General features: G+C 37.6%; 1 protein-coding gene across 3 annotated transcripts in view; it reads left to right on the forward strand.

Moving 5' to 3' along the window:
• The window catches only part of Med14 (mediator complex subunit 14), an 86,585-nt gene that overhangs the window by 25,990 nt on the left and 39,402 nt on the right, over positions 1-21,193 (forward strand). For all 3 annotated transcript variants that reach the window (XM_052171851.1, XM_052171852.1, XM_052171854.1), the window contains exons 11-15: positions 8,425-8,550; positions 12,254-12,332; positions 15,887-16,046; positions 18,707-18,901; positions 19,667-19,801. In XM_052171851.1, coding sequence (XP_052027811.1) covers positions 8,425-8,550; positions 12,254-12,332; positions 15,887-16,046; positions 18,707-18,901; positions 19,667-19,801 — 695 coding nt within the window. The remainder of the gene's footprint in view (positions 1-8,424; positions 8,551-12,253; positions 12,333-15,886; positions 16,047-18,706; positions 18,902-19,666; positions 19,802-21,193) is intronic.

Genomic DNA, 21,193 nt, shown 5'->3' on the forward strand with positions numbered 1-21,193 from the left:
ATGTTTTTGATAATATTGGAATTTGGTATTTACATCTGTCTTATGTGATGAGAATGCTAGATAAAACATACTCTAGTGCTTTTCTTGTCAGAGTTGGTTGTAAAGCATTGGAATGACTTGCAACATTAATAATGCATTTGGAGCTATATGGTAGGGGTTTAAGGGTTACAAAGGAAAGCCTTGAAGTGCTTTCTCCTTCATTCCATGCATTCTTTTTTTGGCTTTTTGTCATGCTGATCTATTTTCTTTGATAACTGATAGAATTTCTTTACCCTTGTCTTCCATCTCTGGTATTGTTTTCTGCTTGATTTAGTCTGTTGTTTTATTTAGTTATCTTTGAGTGTTTCCTGTTCATGTTTACCGCTTGCAGGTGTCAGATGAAGGCATTGGATCCTATCGTGCTGGAGTTAAAGACTAGGTGTAAGCCGCATGTGGGTGTTAGCAATTGAATTGGTTCCTCTATAAAAAGCAACAAGTGCCCTTAACCACTGGGTTCTCTCCAGCTTCTTGATTTCAGTGTATTGCATGAAACTTTCCATCGTTTTTTTCATTTGATTTATTTAGTTTTTCATTACTTGTTCTTCTGTCTCCCCTTCCCCACTATCAAAGTCTCTTTCTTTTTTTTTTTTAAAGATTTATTTATTTATTATATGTAAGTACACTGTAGCTGTCTTCAGACACCCCAGAAGAGGGCATCAGATCTCATTATGGATGGTTGTGAGCCACCATGTGTTTGCTGGGATTTGAACTCAGGACCTTTGGAAGAGCAGTCAGTGCTCTTAACCACTGAGCCATCTCTCCAGCCTCAAAGTCTCTTTCTTTGCAGAACTTCTTATCAGTGTTGCTAATTTCATGTCTATATTTCAGGGCTTTGAAATCTGGATCCATAATTGACTTTCCTACTTAATTCATCAGTTTGTTATTTTTCTGAAACTATTTTTACTGGCAGAAATCCTTTCTCCAGTATTGGAACTACCTTTGTATCTTTGGATTTGTTGATTGAGGAATTAGGATCTTTTGTGTATGCTATGTTGCCATGGTTTTTTTTCATGGTTCTTGATGCACATGTCTAGATGAGATGTCTCTTCCTGTTTAATGGTGGATTTTTTTTATTGCAAAATGTTTTCTTGAGGGGTCAACTTTCACTATCAGAGAGGAGAAAAATGATGTGCTATAACAATAAATCAAACCTGATGTGGTAATATACTTAAAAGCAATCAATGCTAACTTGTATAATTCCTATGACCACAGAACAGAAAATAGCTAAAAAAAGAGCCGAATAAGTTTTCACCTTAAATTTTATTTAGGATAAAAGTAAAAGGAGTAAATGAACAAAGGTCAAAAGAAAGAAGAGCCAAAATGAAAAGGAAGAAAAATAAATGTTAGGAAGACAAAAAAGAACAATAGGGTTAAAGTATTACATATTAAAGAAAAATGCATAAATCAAAATTACATTTAGATAAATGTATGAAGAATTTAAAAAAAGCAGAACAAAAGTTTTCCTGGGAGGGAAAAGCTACCATTTTGTGGCCTTTTAAATCTGTACTATGGCTATTATTTTGTGAATTTTTTTTTCTGTAATGAGAGCAACTAAAATTTACCTGTTTATTGTTTGTTTTATTAAAAAGACTCAGTGTGGCAGTTTATGCTTAAAATGCCAGCACTCTAGAGGCTGAGGCTGGCGGATCTGGAGTTGAAGGTCAGCCTGGACTACATAGTGAGCTCAAGTTTGTCTGAGCTACATAGCAAACCCTGTTTAACCCCCACCCCGCACTAAAGTAAAAATAATACTGAAATTTTAATAAAATGAAATAGGTAGTAAAGAGGCTAAGTGTTAGTACTTTTGTGTACTCTAATATAGTCTTCCATGCAGGAAGGGTACCCAATTGAAGTTGTAGTCTCTTCTTTTTTCCTATCGTTTAGGAGGGCGCTGAGCCTGGACCAGTCAAGTGTCAGATGTCCGACAGAGCTGTCTTCATTTTAGGAGCTTCCCTTCTTTGCATACCAGAAACCTCTGCCGGCCCCTCTTAGATTTGCAGCCTGTGGGCTATGCAGGTAGTCCCATACTCCAGAGACTCCCCAGTTGAATGCATTGGGGGGAGTCAAGAAAGCAGAGCACTGACACCTGTATTGGAAGACTATGTGTCTCAGTGCTTTGAGTACAGCATTAACACCCTTCGGGAGGGAGCAGGCTGCAGAAGTTGAGAGAACTCCACTGGACCTGAGCTTCAGAGTCCTCAGTTCCACCAGCAGAAAACCTTGCAGCTGATAGGTGGCTCCAGAGGTTGGGCTGCCTGCTGACCTTGGGCTCATGGGCTGTCAGACTGCATCTATGCTCAGATGAATGGGGTCTATTCTTATCTTGGACCACCAGGCCCGTCAACGCCCAAGCTTCCTGCTGCCTGAACTGCATGTCCACATCTGTTTCTCCTCCTGTTCACAACTGCCCTTCACTGCAGTCTTCTACCTAGGGGCTGTGGCATGTTATCCTCCCAGGTCCCTTAAGTTATGATTGCTCCAGAATAGTTTGTGCTTTATATAGTAGTCCTTTTTCTCAGTGGCACTCAATAAAGACATAAGTTAGAAAATGGACCTCCATCTCCATTACCGACTTATCACACACATGTAGTCATTCACTTACCAAATCCCCAACTAAAAATGTAATCCTCTGCTGTGGGTAAAATATCCAGTCACTCTTTCAGGGCTTCCTGGCCTAACTTTTTTTTTTTTGGATGAGGCTTCTGTGTTTGGTCTTGTCCCCATCTAGTCTCTCCCCACCAGGGAGTCCTAACATTTCTCAGAACTAGGGAAAGGGAAGCTTAGCAAAAAAATGCAAATGTAGCCTTAGGGAAGAAAGACCAGGCAGTCAAGAACTGGGGTGCATGTATTAGTTAAATGGTTTTTTTTCCTGCTTGTATGTGTGTGTGTGTTGTCAGTGTTCACTAATATTAATTATAAGGAGCTAACCACTTTCATCTTTCAAAATAAAAGTAGGGATTAGAAAGGATAATTGAAACTCATGGGAACTAGAAAAGGCAGTAATTCCCCATCCTTTTTCTTAGCAATATTGTTGAAATATTCAAGTACACTTAGGGGACTTTTAGTATATTTAGAACAGTCCAATTTTAGAATATTTTAGTCATCCCCCAAAGAACCATTATACCTACTAGGGGCCATTCTGTATTTACCTCTAACTCTTGACAATCTACTCATTCACTCTATGTTTATCTGTATAAACATTTCATATAAATGAATCATACAATGAGTGTTCTTTTGCATATTGTTTTTGAGGTCTATCCATGTTATAGCATGTTTTTAATTTATTGTTATAAATGCCATATATTATCAGTTCATTGATAAACATTGTAGTTATTTTTAATTTTCAACTATTGTGAATATAGCTGTGAACATTTGTCCCAAGTTTTCATGTGGACATACACTTGTATATATGCCTATGAATATAATGGCTGGGTGATCCGGCTACTCTTGTTTAACCTTTTCACATACTGAACAGTGCTTCACATCCTCACCAACGGTATGTAAAGGTTCTCCCTTCACCATATTCTTACCAATGCTGGTTATTGTTTATGTTTCTAGCTATCCTAGTAAGTGTGACATTTCATTATAGTTTGTACTATATTGAGCATCTTTTCATATATTTTCGGCAAAATTGTTCAGATCCTTTGTCCATTTTATAATTGCATTTATCTTTTTTTCTTATTATTTAGGAGTTTCTTTTTATATTTTGGATATAAGTCCCTTATATACATTATGATTTGCAAGAATTTTTTCCAATGCTTGTTAACTTTTTTATGGTATTTCTACTACTGATTTTCCTCCTTGCCTCCCTCACTTCCAATAGGGTGTCGTGTGGTTTAGGTTGGCCTCAGACTTGATAAGTAGCTGGGAATGGCTCAAACTCTTGGTTCTCCTACTTCCATTTTCCAAAGTTTCCAACAGGTAGGAGGACTAAAGGTATATAGCACCAGGCCCGACCTTTTTTGAGATAGGCTCTCCATGCCTTGGTTGGCCTGTTAATCTGTATCCATCAGGCAGGCTTTGAACTTGAGGCAGTCCTCCTGCCTCTACTCTCCTAGTTCATACCACTATGCTCAGCTTTTTTTAGTTTAAATGGCATTCAGTGTATACATTTTTTTGTTTATGCTTCTCATGTTGTACTTAGGAATCCATGTCTTAAAAACCTGAGATCCTTAACTCATACACCTATATTTTCTTTAAAGGTTAGTATTTAATTCTGAATCATTATGAGTTAATTTTTGTGTATAGTATCAGATAGGTGTGGAAGAAGACATGCAGCTGTACTAGTAACATTTCTTAAGGAAAACCCTTAAGAATTCTACAATCTACAATCTTTTTTATCCCCATGAAGTCAGGGGTTCACAATGTATCTGGCTGTCTTGGAATTCACTTTGTAGACCAGATTGGCCTGGACAGAGATCTGCCTGCCTTGGCCTCCTGAGTGTTGAGATTAAAGGCATGTGCCACTATACCTGGCCAAGCATTTTGCAATCTTTATTTCTTCTTATTTCTAATTTTACAAAGCAGTACAATCTAAAATTTTGTTGTTGGAGCTGCAGAAAATGAAGATTGTGATGTTTTTATAGGCTTTTGTTTACTCTGGCTTATATCATTGGTAAACAAAGCTTAGGAAGTAAAACTGTCAGAATGATTGCCCAGGGATGATTATTTTCAAATGAGGATGCAGCTCAGTTGGTGAAGTGCTTGTCTAGCATTCCTGAGAACTTGAGTTCAACCTCATCACCTCATTCAGTGTGTTGGCTGTAATCTGGAAGGTAGAGGCTTAGAAGTGGAGGTACTGGATTAGGAATTCATGATTGTCTTCAACTACATTGGTTAGCTTATATCAAACCAAATGTGAGCTCTTATTATTATTTTTGAAGACAGGATCCCCTTATGTAGACCTGGCTGGCCTGAAAAAATCACTGTGTAGTAATTTATGTAATTATTTGAGGATAGCCTCAAACACAGAGTTCTGGCCTGTCTCTGCCTCCAGTTTCGAAGTGTGTACCATCACATTTGTGTAAACTCTAAAACATGTGTTCTGGTAGTGGTAGTTTGGTATACTGATTTAAGTTCTCAGAATTTCTCATACATGCATATTGTAGTGGTATCTCTGAGTAGCCAGAAGATCTCGAGTTCAGCTGCATGCTCTCAAACATTATATACGTGCATTGAGCTCCATTCTCCAACTGTAATTGGAAGCTGTTCTTAGCATATCTTTTTTCTAGATCTCTAGTTCAGTCTAAACAAGTGCTATCTCAGTTTCTTCAAGCCCTTGTTCCTGCTGTCCTAGGTGTTTGAGAATATCTGATAGGGACTATGATTTGGAGATGAGGAAAGAGCTTCTTTGTGAGATTGGTCCCTCACATCCTGTCTTAGCAATTTTCTAGAAGGGAACAGGGTCTGTTTATCTACCATTTTAGGGTATAAATTGTTCTTGTTTTGGTTTGAGGTAGTCTCACTAAATAGCTATGACTACCATGGAACTCAGATGATCATGGAGATCATCTTGGTCCTGCCTCCTAGTCAGTGCTGGGATTAAAGGTGTATGTGTCTAGCCTATAGAACTGTGGCCCATTCTTTGAATCTGTTAGTACTGTTGCTCTTGATCGGTTGCAATTTCTCCAAATTGCCTGAAGTGAGTAATTTAGAGAGTAGAGTATTTTAAGAAAGGCCCAGGAGAAGGCACAGCTGCAGGGATTTGAAATAGCACAGATAGAAGCAAATAGTTTCCCCAGGGAGAAGTTGCCTCAAGGGCAACCAGGTGCAGGGATCAAAATAGTGCAAGGCAGGGAGCTATGATATGGCTACTTCTCAATGATGTCCAGTCCTAGGAGTCTCCATCCACTATGTCTGAATTGGCATTGTCAGGTGGAAGCAGTCTACTGTATATAACTGTTTTTAATAGTGCTTAATTTCATATTTCTCTTCAGTTTTCTCAAAAACCAAAACGAACTAACCAAACAAACCCACCAAAAATAGATATTGGTGGCTGTAGGACATATTCAAATATATGTATCAATGTTATTTTCTTTTGTATGTATATCTTCTGATGCATGTATGTATGAGATCATTCAGTTTTGATAATTAGGCTGAAATTATGATTGTTATCTCTATTGGCAGTTGTATTTTATTGTTATAGTTTAAAAATGATTTTGGTTTAAAGAATGCATTGCTTTGTACCCCATCACAAATTGTATAGAAATGTTTTAAAAATTAGTATCGCCTATCAGGTGATGTGACTCAGTAATTGAGTATGGGCTTAGCATTTTTAAGGCTCTGGGTTCTGTTCCCAAAGCCACATCAACACACAGTCAGCAACCCTGCTTCAAAACTGTAAATACTTTTTATTCTACTGCATAATGTACTATGTTCAAGACACTTGGTTTAATCTCATTTGTTGCACTGTTGTTGAATTATAAAATATTTTATCAAAAATTTTTAGTCTCCTTCAATTTTTTAACCTTAAAAATTGACATTACATTTTGTTTGTAAAGACAATATCAATGCAATCTTCACCCATTTTAAATATTGTAAATTTATAAGTGGTGATTACACCAATGCTGGGATTCATGAATGGCCACTTGTAAAAGTATCTTTTATTTGCCTGGCTCAGTCAGTTGTCTTGGAGGCTTACTGTCTCAATCTGCTACCTTAGTTCTAGTCCTGGAAGCTTCCAGCCTCTATACAATTTAATCCAGGCCTAGAATGTTTTCAGCCTCTGAGATGTACTGCTGAATAAGCTTACCCTTTTTAGCTCTTTCTGAGCTCTGGCTGCCTGGTTCAACTCAGCTGTTCTGACTCCAACCTCCTCCAAGCTGACTGACTCAAACTAACTTCTTTCTGCTTCTTATTGAATTGCTTTGTTTAGCCCAAAACTATTTTTTAGCAATTTTTACTAATCTTCTGGCTCCTTCTCATTCTCAGGCTCGTTATGTCTTTACCTGTTTTTCAGTTGTTCTGTCTGGAACCTTTCCTGGAAACTGAGAGTTACTACCTCTGAATTCCACAAACTGACGGAACAGCACTGACTAGAAAGAACTAAGATCTGCATGCCTATGTCTCTAAAGATGTGTACATGTTTGGACCCAAGCTTTTCTTTACTTGAAACTTGACTCTATACCAGGCTGTCCTTGAACTCAGAGATGTTTGACTCTGTCTCCTGAGATTAAAGGCATATCTATATTGCAGCCACATAGGCCTAGAAGGTTTTTGGGTATGATCTCTTGCTAGAGCAGCCATGTTCTGAATTATAATTAAAATTTCTCTTCAGTGGCTCATGCCTCTCACCCCTTTGCTTGGGAGACTGAAACAGGATGATTGCTAAGATGGAGGCCAGCCAGGTTTCCATAGTGAGTGGCTACACAGTTAGACCCTGTCTTAAAACAAATGTGAATGAAATAATGGGCTTTTCTCACCATGCCATAACCAAGCCAGGCCCTGTTCATTTTGCAAGATGAGTAGGGTGGCCACAGATAACATTTTTTTTCTTGTTTGTGGCCAGAGGACTTTCCCTTTTGTAGGCCCCACAATTCTGAGCCCCAGTATGCTTTTTAGTGTTTTGAGTTCCTAGGTTTCATTTTGCCTACTTGAGGGATTAAAGGACAAGCTGATAGGGCCTGGTGGAAATAACACCAAATTCTTAGATTTATTATTAGCTTTAGAGGTTTGACTATAGCAGTTGTCTACATTTTTATCTCATCTAGCAGTTAGAAATGAGAAGAAAAATTCCCATGGACTAATACTGAAGAGCTTTTAAAAAACATGAGCTCTTGATGTCAGAAAAAAAAAACATGATTTTTTTTTTTAAATAAAAGATTACATTGAAAATCTTATTGGGGTATAAATTTGTATTCTAAAATTTTTTTCCTGATATGTTTCAACTAATTAAGAAAATCTCAGGTGGGCAGTGGGGACTCACTCCTTTAATGCTTAGGAGTCAGAGACAGGCAGATCTCTGTGAGTTCAAGGCCAGCCAGGCTACAGAGTAAAACCCTGTCTGAAACAAAAACCAAATTAAAAAAAAGGGGGGGTGGAGGGAGAAAATTTATAAATGTAGACTTAAACCTGACCTGTTGAATGGAAGGAACTCAGTTAACTGATGGGAGTGGACTTTTACTATATAAAGCATCTCTTTTTTAATGGAATTTCAGATTTTCTTCATCTTTTTCTATCCTTTCTCTCTCTACATATATGTCTTTTGTGTATCAACTAGAAAATGCCATTCTTCCTTTTCAGCTGCTAATTGACATTGTTATCCAGTTCCAAACTTTATAAAATTATGTCTTCTATATTCAGACTTCCCTTTGTTTCTACTCATTGAAAAATAATTTTGAGCAAATATTCAGATAGAAAAATAATTTTTAATTCTCAACTGTTCAGCTTCCATAGAGACTGCACTTCCAGCTCTTATTGTACCCATCTTGGAGCCCTGTGGTAATTCGGAGTGCCTACACATTTTTGTAGATTTGCATTCTGGAATGTTCCAATTGATGCTTTATGGACTTGGTAAGTTACTAAATGTAGTCACTCAATGTAAGTATTTGTGTGTGTGTCTGTGTCTCTGTCTGTCTGTCTTGCCTGAATACATGCATGTACACCATATGAGTGTTTAGTACCACTAGCTCTAATAGGTCAGAAGAGGATATCAGATCTCCTGGAACTGGAATTACAGATGGCTGTGAATCACCATGTCAGCCCTGGGAATTGAACCTGGATGACTCTGCAATGGCAACATGTGCTCATAACCCTAGGCCATCTCTCTGGCTCAAGGAAAGTTTTGTAAGAAAAGCAAAGTGAAACTTATCTACTATAATGTGTAGGAAGGGGTGATGTGTACAGCGTTGAAAGTAAGTATGAAAGGAATAATGAACTGTCTGACATCTCCTCCTTGGAACTCTTTTTTTTTTATCTGATTTCAAATTTTTTGGTATCAGAAGTTAAAACTTTTATGTATAAATAACAGTAATGGCTGGTTTTTTAGATAGTCTGTTCTAGAGTTCAGTTTTTAATTCATCATTAATAAATTGACATAGAAATGACTACTAGGAATTGCTCATATCCTTTGTGACTAGAGAACATATTTATGACAGTATGTCTATGTAATGACTTGGAATATGGAGCCCTAGAGGAATTTTCTCTGGTCTCAATTCAGTAGAAATGAAAGTTTGATTTCTAGGTAAATGAACTGAACTATAGTCCCAGTCCTAAAATTTGGTTTCTTTCAAGGTCAACCTGATCTACACAGAGCTAGTTTCAGGCCATAAGGCTACACAGAGAAACCTTGTCTCAAAAAAAAAGTTTGATTTCTAACTTGTTCTTTTATTGTGTGGGTGTTCTCAAATGATATATATTTACTAGTAATAAAAGTGTTTTCGATGACTGCTCAAATAATATTCTTGAATATGGTGTATATACTCTATTTGAAGTTAATATTAAACAAAAGAAATTCATTAAAATAAGGGATTTTTTGATTCTATTATATAGCTATAAAGGTAAGTTAAATATTATTATTCATTTAAAATTGTTTTTGAGACAGGGTATGTAGCTTTGGCTGTCCTGGAACTTGCTATGGAGCTCAGACAGGCCTTGCCTTCAGAGATATCCCTGTCTATGTTCTCTGAGTTGGGATTAAAGGCATATACCTACTACACTTGGCTAAAAAGGTTGAATTTTGAAACATATTAGCAGCTTATGGAAAATAGGACTTTGAATCACATATTTATGATAGGTAAATGGCATATGACAGTAGTTTGTTTTTCAACAACCCCCCTCATTTAAAATGGAAACATCACTTATTTGTTGCTCAACTATAGACAATCATAAGGAAATACTGAAATTATATCATCTGCTTACTGCTCACACTTTCCCTCATTATCTGCTCTTGAGGGTAGCCATGTCTTAATAGGCTTCAGGAAACTTTCCTTTCTCTTCCCTCATATACTAATTGACAAGGGAAGATTTGGCACACATCACGTTAGACATATGGTCACGTCAGTTCAGGCCCCAGCAGTGATTGTGGGGTTTATCAGGTTACCCAGCGCTCACTACATATTGGCTAGGTCCAGCAGCTGCCTTAGCAGGAGGTTATTAAACATGCTAATCGTGGAGCTAGTGAATAACTAAGCCAAAATAGTTGGCTTTGAGGCAGAAATGACAACACTGACATTTTTGGGAAGCATGTCACTGTGATATAACAAGTATTAAACTGTATTTATCATGCCTTGGGTGACAGTCTTGGCTGGATTAGCAAAATGATGGGCATTTGGGCACAGGAAAATCAATATGGGATAGGGTCCCATGAAATGCCTCCTAAGGAAGGCAGTGATCTGAGGCATAGGTGGCCAGTAACTGTAAGTAAGGTTAGTTTAGTATAGCATTCAACATCAAGGTTTTTTTCATTATGAAGGCACAGAGTACTCCAAGTTGGTATGGGTAATAACTGGAGAGCTAGGTAAGACTTCTTGCTGTGAGTAACCTGGACATTCCATCAGGGCAGTGACAGACAGACATACAGCCAGTCAGTTCCATCATCAAAGCTACTGAAAATCCTGAAGTCCTGTTTATTAGTCAACATATTGGGTACAAATTCCTTACTTTTGTGAGCTGCCAGAGTATAAAAGCCAATATTTACCGCCAACACAAAATTCGTAAATAAGCCTGGGTTATTCAAACACAACTCTGGGTTCATGTCTGCCAGTCCACATCCTACTCTGTACCCACTAAAAGAGGATTACCACAGTGATCCTATCTCTTGTACTTGACCACCTATTAAATACCATATTCTATTAGTAGAACAGGCAATTGCAATTAATCTGGAAACTAGCCTAGCCAATGTGGATGGATATGCCCGCATGTGTGCACACATGTATAACATACATGACTTTTAGGTTTCTATTCCATAAGGCAGGAGAGAAGTGGACTACAAGGAACCTCCACTGAGATACTCCCAAAGAGTCTGAGGGAGTAGAATGGAAGGTCAGCTGGTTCTGAGGGTTCAGTGTATTGCACAGCATCCCCAGCTGGGAGGTTGGACTTTGGTCCATCACCAGCTGCTATCAGCTGGCTGCAGCCCTGCACCACTCACTGATGCTCCACCCCCATCTCCCTATATGTCTTTTGTTTCTCTCAAAGACTTTTCTTTAGCTATTTTGTCAATCATTCCTAGTACACACTCAGGTAAACACATAAAAATGAAAAGGGATTGACAGTAGGTTTTTGTGCATAGAAGTCAAGATGCTATAAGAAGATAAAGAAGAAACGTATTTTCTCACTGTTGTGGGGGCTGCAGAATAATAAGCTAATGTCAGTGGAGTTCGTTTTAGTGTGGGCTTTCCTCCTGACTCCTAGCCTTTCCTGACCATGTCCTTACAAGGGTGTGCGCACTCTCTGTTCCATTCCTATAGAGTAGTGCTTCTCAACCTTCTTAATGCTGTGACCCTTTAATGCATTTCCTCATTTTGTGATTATCCCCACTTTAAAATGATTTTCATTGCTACTTCATAACTGTAATTTTGTTACTGTGAGAACTCTAATGTAGAAATGCGATATGTAGGATATCTGATAGTAATCTCTGTGAAGGGATCATGTAACCACTGCTCTGGGGTGCTCTTCTCTTTAAGACCCTTCTGATCTTAGCCCCTCACAAAGTCTGCCTTTGAACCGTATTACAGTGGAGAGAAGGACTTTATAAGTTTCTGGGAGACAGGGACTGCATTGGCTTTTTTTATACATTTTGATCTAGTTGGTTAAAATCATTTTTTGCCTTCCTTTTTTTTCTTAATGTTCTACTTAGTAATATTTCTGCTGCCATTAAAAATTTGGACTGGCATTAGTAAGCCAGTCATTTTTGACAATGTATGCTTGTGATCATTGTGTGCTGTTGAAAGCATCATCTTAATAGGCAGTGATTTTTTTTATGTTAGTTAAGATTCTAAGTCTAGTATTTTTCTGAGTTTTAAGTACTTCATAAGTTGGAAATGCTATTTAATTCTGCCAATATAGGCAAAGAACTATTTATGCATTTGCTACTTGTTCTTGCTAGTGAAATGTGAAGGAGGAAAAGCAAGTTGATTGACAGCTCCTGGTGGATTTATTTTATTCTCTCACTGACATCATGGTTGTCTGCCTACAAAAAGTTTAAAGTTTGGCTACATAGATAAAGCTTTTGTTTGTGTTTAAGCAGTGGGTGAATGAATTCTTTATTCTGTAGACCAGGCCACTCTGGAGGACATGGAAAAATCTTTGAATGATGACATGAAGCGGATTATCCCTTGGATTCAGCAACTTAAGTAAGCTTACTTAATTTAGCTCAAGACTGAAAAGGGAAACCTAATCAGTCACTGTCCTTAAGTTTGTGACATGAAACCTGAGCACTTTTGGTACCTTGAACTCTAAATTGCCTTGGAATGCGTCCAGGATGTCTGTCCTCTTATCAGATTCCCCTGTAGATCCAATGGTTGTCAGAAGGGCATGACACTAAACTTTCATTATTTTCTCCAGAACAATCACTTCACAAATTCTTAGTGAGTATTTGTATTGTGTCCTCTAATAGAATTCTGATCAGTTGTTGTTCAGAAGCTTCGTGGTATTAATCTCTCAGCAAATACTGTCCAAACTGTTGTTCCACTTTCTCTAACGTTGTCATTTACTTTGCTTTAAAACTACTCTGTTAATAGAACCAGAGACAATTATTTGGGCATTCATTCTCATTCTGGCTCCACTGAAGTAGCAACTCCTACCAAACTATTCTTGTTTATTTCTGTTTTTGAGACAGGGTCTCATACAACTGAAGCTTACCTCAGATTACTATGTATCTGAGATAAGTTTTGAACTCCTGCTCCTCCTTCCTCTTTCTCTCATGTACTGGCCTTGTAGACATGTGCCACCCTGCCCAACTTCGAATCTTTCAAATATTTAATGAGATTTATTAATTTGTAGTTAATTTACAGTTTGACAACTGTCTCAACAATCTAGTTGTACAGTGTTTTTTAAGTACCTTTTTTATTGTCCTTGTACAGTTAATCATCATTGCTAGCCCTGGGTAATCACAGATCTATTTCTCTAAATTTGGGCTTTTCTTTTTGACTTTTCATATAAACAGAAACATAAGCTGTTTGATCTGACGTGCTTCGTCCACTTGTATTAGTCTTGTGTTATAGCATATATCGGTATTTTGTCCTCATGCTTTCATCATATTTTACTGAATGGATAAGGCCATATTTTTTATTCTATAATAAATGGAGTTGTTATTTCTTCTTGGCTGTTGTATGAACTTTCATTTTCATCTCCTGTGGCCAAAACTTGGCAGTGGAATTGTTGAGGTAGAGAGTAAAAATGTTAGACTTTTGAAAGAAATTCTCAAACTTCTCTGCAAAGTAGCTGTGCCATTTTGCCTTTCAATCAACATTTGAGGGTTTCTGTTTGCGCACACATACTCGCTATCGTCTTTGGTATGTGGAGGGATCTCACGGCAATCTTAGAATACTTTTTCCTGGTGGCTAATGATACTGAGCATCTGTTTTATGGGATATTTTTGTTTTATGGAACAAAACCAGATCCTATTTAAAGAAACAGCTGGGCATGGTGGCACATGCCTCTAATCCCAGTACTTGGCAGAGGTAGAAAAATTACTGAATTCAGCCTGGTCTCCATGGTGGCTTTTAGGTCAGCCAGAGGTATATACTTGGGGTTCTGATCCCCAAAATACCAAGCCAAACTAAACAAACCCAAATAAGTCACATATAAAATATAAACTTTAGTATTTAAGTCAATAGACATAAATTTGGATGTATTCCAATAAAGAAAATCAGACAAACATTGCATAGTAAAATAATTAAAGAAGCTGCACAATTTTCATTCAAAATGTTTATAGAAAGTTAGTGTAAATGTCACATAGAAATTTATTTTTGTTCTCAGAATCAAAACAAAAAAGTCAAGGGTGAAATACTAAGCTGGACATGTGGATACAAGCCTCTTGTCCTAGCCCTCAAGCGGTTGAGACACGGGATTGCAAATGGGCTCCATGGGAAGGTTTTGTCCCAGGGACAAAAAGACAGGAGAAAAAGAAATAGTATTTCCACATATATTTAAAAGACTACCTTATATTTTATTTATTTTGTTTGCTTTTCCAAGACAGTTTCTCTGCTTAATCCTGGCTGTCTTTTGTAGAGTTAGCCTGGCTGGCCCTCAAACTCACAGATCTGCTTGTCTCTGCCTCCTGAGTGCTAGGATTAAATGTATATGCCATCACACTTGGCAATATTTAGGATTTTTAATGTAACAATGAGTTTGATTTTGTCTTATACCCTATGTAGGTAGCCTTATATAACTAAGGGGGGCTGTGTATGTTAATTGTTCATCTGCTTTTCCTTTAATAACAGTAGATATAATAGTCTCAAAAAGATACTTGGATTGGAATGAATATTCATTTGCAACTCTTGCCACAAATGAAGCAAAGGATACATTTTTAACATTTTCTTTAGATTTTCCAATTCATTCTTTAAAGGTACGTAATGTTAGATGGGTTTTTAATGATTAAAGCAATGAAAAAACATTTCCAGGAATCTGGAGAGATAGCTCGATCTGTGAGTTTGAGGCTGCCTGATCTACATAGTGAGTTGTAGGCCCAACAGGCTACATGGTCAGAGCATGTCTACCAAAAACCAACCAAACACAAAGGTCCCTACTTCCTAGTTCACTTTTGGGGGAGCTGACCAACTGCTTTTAAGATGTAATGTATTCTGGCACAGTTACAATGTGCATGGCTAAGCATAACATACCACATGTAGTTTGTGTAAGAGTACTTCTTTCCACACTGACCTTGCGATAGTTTGGCACTGCTATGTTGCTGTGGAAGTTCTTGTTTTGTGTACCTTAGCTCACTGAGCCAGTGCTTATCTCTTTTTTCACAGAGTTCCTTATATTTTATCCTAGCCACAAGAACGGTTATATATAAATACTAGGAGGAATACTATAGCAAACTCATCAAAGTAAAATCCCGTGTCTGACCTAAATGAGAGGGAAGAAGGCAGTTAATGCCAGACACTTTACATATATAAAAAGTGGGACTTTTTTATAAAAAGTGGGACTGACTTTTATAGTGAAATAAAGAGAAATAAAGTATTTTAAGCTTGCTTCTTTAGTTGTATGAACACTTTCGATTATTTTTTATTTTTGAGTTTATACTGTGTCCCGCCAAACTCTCCCATTTACCCATCCCTGCTCTTCTTCACATCCCTGGCCTCTTTTTTCACTAATTGTTATTGTATGTACATACGTATATGCATATACATGCCTGTTCCTAAATATAGCTAGTTAAGTCTACATATTGTTTCATGTATGCATGTTTTCAGCACTGCACAGTTGCTGTGCTTTTCTCACTTTATAGTTTTTTTCGTTTGGTTTGTTTGTTTATTTATTTATTTATTTATTGGTTTTTTTGGATTTGGTTTTTTCGAGACAGGGTTTCTCTGTATAGCCCTGGCTGTCCTGGAACTCACTCTGTAGACCAGGCTGGCCTCGAACTCAGAAATCTGCCTGCCTCTGCCTCCCAGGTGCTGGGATTACAGGCGTGCGCCACCACTGCCCAGCGTTTGTTTTTAGTTTAGTTTTAGTTCTCTGTGTGGTCAAGGTTGTCCTGGAACCAGCTCTAGACTAGGCTGGCTTCAAACTCACAGAAATCCCTCTGCCTTTGCCTCCCAAGTGCTGGAATTAAAGGTATGAACTACCAATGTCTGGTTTTTTCATTCATTCTCTAGTGTTCTTTAATTTATTTGTAAGTCAGTGGCATATAGTTAACCATAAACATTACAATTTTATCATGAGGATTGTCTTTTAAATTAAGGTTTTGGCTGGGACAACAGCGTTGCAAACAATCTATAAAACATCTGCCTACAATAACCACTGAAACGTTGCAGCTTGCCAACTATTCAACACATCCCATTGGAAGCCTTTCTAAGAATAAGCTGTTTATTAAACTTACTCGCCTTCCACAGTACTACATTGTAAGTATGCCAAGCATGATTTATCAAATTCAGTAATTTTGGATGTATACAGAAAGCTTTCTTGTCTAATTTCTCCCGCAAATGAATTTCACTTGGTGTCTGACTTTCATATAGCGATTTTCAACCCAGGGTGTACAATTGAAGGAAGAAAAGAAGTAAAGTAAATCTCTGCTGGGGAATGCAAGATAGCCTCTCTCACCCTAGAACCTCTGTCCTAGTGAGGCCTAAGACATCTGCCTACAATAACCACTGAAATATTGCAGCTTGCCAACTATTCAACACACCCCATTGGAAGCCTTTCTAAGAATAAGCTCTGGGAAACTAAAGTTTGGGAGGTTCTGTTTATATTAGAGAAGGAAGGCTTAGTTTCTGATTAGAATGAAGCATCTCTTTGGTTAGATACAATAAAAGTGAGTGAAACTAATTATAACTAGTATGAAGATTTGGAGATGTTTGATATATCAAGATAGACTTTTTCAGTTTTAGTTGAACAAGAATTTGGGAAGATAGAGGCGAACTGAAGTAGTTTTATTTTTCTCCTCTATTGAAGGTGTACTCTGTTTTGCAGATGGCCTTCTTTTAGTGCACAATGAGATTTTTCCTTTTATTTCCATTCTTCCTAGATTGTGAGATACTTGACTTTTCATATCTTTATTTTTCATTTTGGTTTTGAGAGCTTTGAATTGGTTAGAATTTACTATAAATATATTTTCACACTTGAAGTTTCTGTGGACAACAAATATTTTCAACAAAAATCTGTGGTGCTTGAATGGTTTAATTCAAGGTTTCTGGTTGAAAGGTATAGGAATGAAGTTTTAAGATTTTCCACTGTACCTTTTAATTATTCTGTCTTAAAGTGATACCAAGTACCAAATGGTCTATTGTGTTAATAGGTTGTCTATCACTGACATGGATTTTATCAAAATTCATAAAACATGAATTTAAAACACCACATATAGATTTGACATGCAGTGGAGAGCTATGCTTTCAGGTCTGGGTTATATGTGAAGTAATGGTGAATAACCAGCCTATGAACATATGTAGAGCTTTGTGCTCAGTCACACTAAAAATAAAATTGAAGTTTAAGTTTCTGGCTTTATTTAGTGTCAATGAATAGTCAGCTTTCAGTGTCAGTGTCCTGGTAATAAAAGAAAAATTTGTTTCAGTGGTTTAGTTCAAACCTGAGTGTAGGTCATTCTCCTTCCCTTAGATTTGTCTCTACATTCATAAGCAGAATCGTAACTACAACCATAGCCATTAAGCGTAGGATAGGAGCCGGGAGGTGGTAGCATATGCCTTTAATTCCAGCACATGTGTGTGGCAGAGGCAGGCAGATCTCTGGGATCTCTGAGGTCAAGGCCAACTTCATCTACATAGCAAATTTTCAGGACTACACTGAGGAATTTTTTTTTTCTGTCTAGAAAAAAATAAAAGGAATACTACGTAATTGATTGCCTCAGAGTTCCCTTTGTCATTCATGTCTGTTTTATAATTAGATACGGTGAAAAATCTATGCTTTTCAGTCTCCGACACTTATTATTTGGGTGGTACTGGAAATTGAATCCATGATATAATACATGCTGGGCAAACAATTTATCACTGTACCTTTTTTATGGTTTAAGACAAGATTTCATTAACTTGCTGAGTTAGCTTTGAGCACAGCTCTGTAGCAATTCAGGCCTTGAACTCACATATTTGTTTTAGTGTTGATTGTTTCTTTCATGTGTGTATAGACAGAAGATCTGATGTCCTGGGACTGGAGCTGCCACGTGGTGCAGTGAATTTAACCCAGGTCACCTGGAAATGCAACCAGTGCTCCTAACCCCTTAGTCCTTTCTCCATTCCCCAGACCTTAAAATGTTTATGCCCTATCCTCTGAAATACCTGGGATTAGAGGCCTGACCCACTAGGCCTACATCAAACTTTTTTTATTTTTGTACAGTATACATTTTGGTAACTGAATACTGTTGTAACCTTTATCTCAGTAAGGATACAGAATTATCATGCTGCTAAGTGTCCTCATACTCTGGTTTTTAGCAAGATTTGCAAGATGGCATAAACTGTGCCATAGGGCAAAACTAAAGACAAGTTGTAGCCTCTTGTGGCACTCTCAGCAGGCACTTAGAGTGGAGCTCCATTCCAGTGCTGCTGCTTGCTTATGTTTTACACACAGTGACCCCAGTTTTGAGTTCAAAACTCAGGGTTCAGCTGGATGTGTTGGCAACAGGTTTATTCCAGTCTGTGGGAGATGGAGGCAGGAGGAATCAGTTCAAGGTCTGCTTGGGCCACTTGAGACTCTGTCTCAAAAACAAAAATGAGAATGTATTTTCCCTCGTTTCCAAGTGAGAGTTGGGTCAGGCTTCTAATCCCACTTATTTTTTCCTTGGCGACAATAATTGAGGTTTTAGGGTATATTCACAGGTAAGGGAGATAAAAAGGCAATTTAAAATTAAAGAGCAATAAAAAATTAAAATATATAATTTCATAGAAGATCTTGCATATTTTTCAACTCGTGAATATCAAGGATAACTAATAGCAATAATTTAATTATGTCATTTCTTATGTTTACTGTCTATAAACTGCACTTGATGTAACATGGGCACTGTACAATGGTTCTTACTCTACTGGGTCTCACCTCTTTCTCATTTGGGTCATTTTAGGTTGTGGAAATGCTTGAGGTTCCTAATAAGCCCACACAGCTATCGTACAAGTATTACTTTATGTCTGTGAGTCCTACAGATCGTGAGGACGGCCCTGTCATGGCACTGCTGCTTCAGCAATTCAAGGACAACATCCAGGACTTGATGTCCTGTACAAAGACTGGGAAACAGACCAGAACTGGTACCAAGCACAAGGTATGCTTACACAGGAGTTAGCACAGAATTGATCAGTGTTAATGTTTTTGCAACCCCCTTCCCATTTTATTTTATTTTTTTAATTTATTATTACTATTTCCATTTTTTGAGACAATTTGTCTATAGACCAGGCTGACCTTAAATTCCTAGATCCTCCTGCCTCTGCCTCCCAAGCGCTGGGTTTATAGGTGTATGTTAACCATGGCTGGTTTTATTATTTTTAAGTGGGAAGGAGTTAGATAAGGTTTTTAAGGTTCACAGTAGCAATGAGACAGTTATGTACATTTTCTGTAAAGGGCTTCTTCCTCTTTGAGAGTAGGCCAGTGGTGATAGAAGTGGAACCCTGGGTTCTGTACACTGTAGGCAAGCACTCTAACACTGAGGTAATGTCCAGCCCTGGTTTCTTTGTTTTCTAGAGATTTCAAGCCGTTGTCATTGTTACCTTTCTTTGTAGCCCTGGCTAGCTTCAAATATAACATACTTCTGGTTTTGCTTCCTGAGCACTAGAATTACAGATGTGTACTTTACATTTGACCAACGGCTTTTGTTTTGATTAAGATCAATATATCATTTACTACAATGGAACTCGTTAAACACCAAGTATTTGCTTCTTAGATCCTCACGTCTGTTATGATTTGAACTGTAAACATATGTTGAGAGGTCATATTTGTTTGGGTTAGCCCCAAGTTTTGTTGTAGTGCTTCCATTGCCTTAGTGAATCACAACCACATGTAACTTTTTACACTCATAAAAATTATTTTCTAGTTGTCCGATGACCCATGTCCGGTAGAATGCAAGAAAGCCAAACGATCAGGAGAAATGTGTGCCTTCAATAAAGTTCTAGCTCACTTTGTCGCTATGTGTGACACCAACATGCCATTTGTAGGTCTTCGATTGGAGGTAAGTTGGGAATTTTTAGATGCTAACTTAAGATTGCATGGCTCCAGCAGGAGTAGTCTCTGGTCCACACAAACTCTTTTGTCTCCCATGCCACCCACCTCCTGTTAGTCTTCTCCTTAGAAGTTCAATGGAAATTAAATTCTTCCCAGTTACAGAAAGTGGGTAAGTTTTATAGACTAATGTCTTCTACCTCATACATTGTTTAGGTCTTATCAGAGATGACTGCTTAATAAAGCATGGCTTTTTGATGTATTAGTGAAGTAATATGTGTTGTTTGAGCATGAGTTATACTGGACTCCTTTCTGAGAAGTAAATCACAAAAAATATTAAACTAGATACTACTTTGAACTTGTGGAAGAACATCAGTAGGCTGATGCAGAGTTCATGTCTTTCAAGAAGATGGTGTTGTATGGGGCTGGTCTTTCAGAGAACTCAGGTTCAGTACCCAGCATCCACATGGTAGTTAAACAGCATTTTTAACTTCAGCTCCAGGGGATCTGACATCTTCATACAGACATGCACGCAAACAAAATGCATATAAAGTAAAATAAGTCATTAAAATACTATGTTGTTAAATCTTCCACGATCTCTAAATATGAATGTAAAGTAATGTAACAACTCTGTTTTTGTTGCAATTTGTTTTTTGAAAAGAGGTCTTATGTAGCCTAGGCTGTTCTTGAACTTGCTACGTAGCTAAGCATAAACTTAAATACCTTACGTTTTTGTTTCTACTTTCCTATCCTAAGATGATAATTCATATACCATCATGCCTGCTGCAACCTTCCATTTTTCCTCATTATTATTAGTACTTTTTATGTGCATTGGTGTTTTGCCTCCATGCATGTCTGTGTGAGGGTGCCTGCTCCACATTCTTTCTCTCTTGGATCTTATTTCAGTTTCTTAGAGGAGTACCTCTGCATTATTGCCTTGGTGGTGGCAAGAGTAGGCACATGATTTTGGGGTGTGCAAATGCATTCCTGTCCACCTCTCTGTGCACTGGGGAGAATTTAAAGAAAATTTTTGGTTTTTGCAGGTGCACATGGTTCTGATACCTGTACACAGATGCCTTTGTCTTTCTCCTCTGTGATCCATAAATGCTATACACATGGGAACTTCATATAATACTTTATTGAATTCATTCAAGCTTTTAAAAACTCCACTACAATCTCTTCTTCAAGTTGATAGATAATATTAAAATACCAGCTCTTTTTCAGCTTATGACAATGCACCCTGAGCTGTAAATAACTACATGTAATCTTCCTGCAGTGTTTTTCTCTTTATTGATTGCAAGTCATTTTTGGGGCTCTTTTAGACTTTACTTTTTGAATGTGAACTTGTACTGTCTATTTGGTCATCAGCTAGCTTTCTAAACGTCTCTTCTTCCTGACCCTT

The sequence above is a fragment of the Apodemus sylvaticus genome, chromosome X (assembly GCF_947179515.1).
Source record: "Apodemus sylvaticus chromosome X, mApoSyl1.1, whole genome shotgun sequence".
Classification (NCBI taxonomy): Eukaryota; Metazoa; Chordata; class Mammalia; order Rodentia; family Muridae; genus Apodemus; species Apodemus sylvaticus.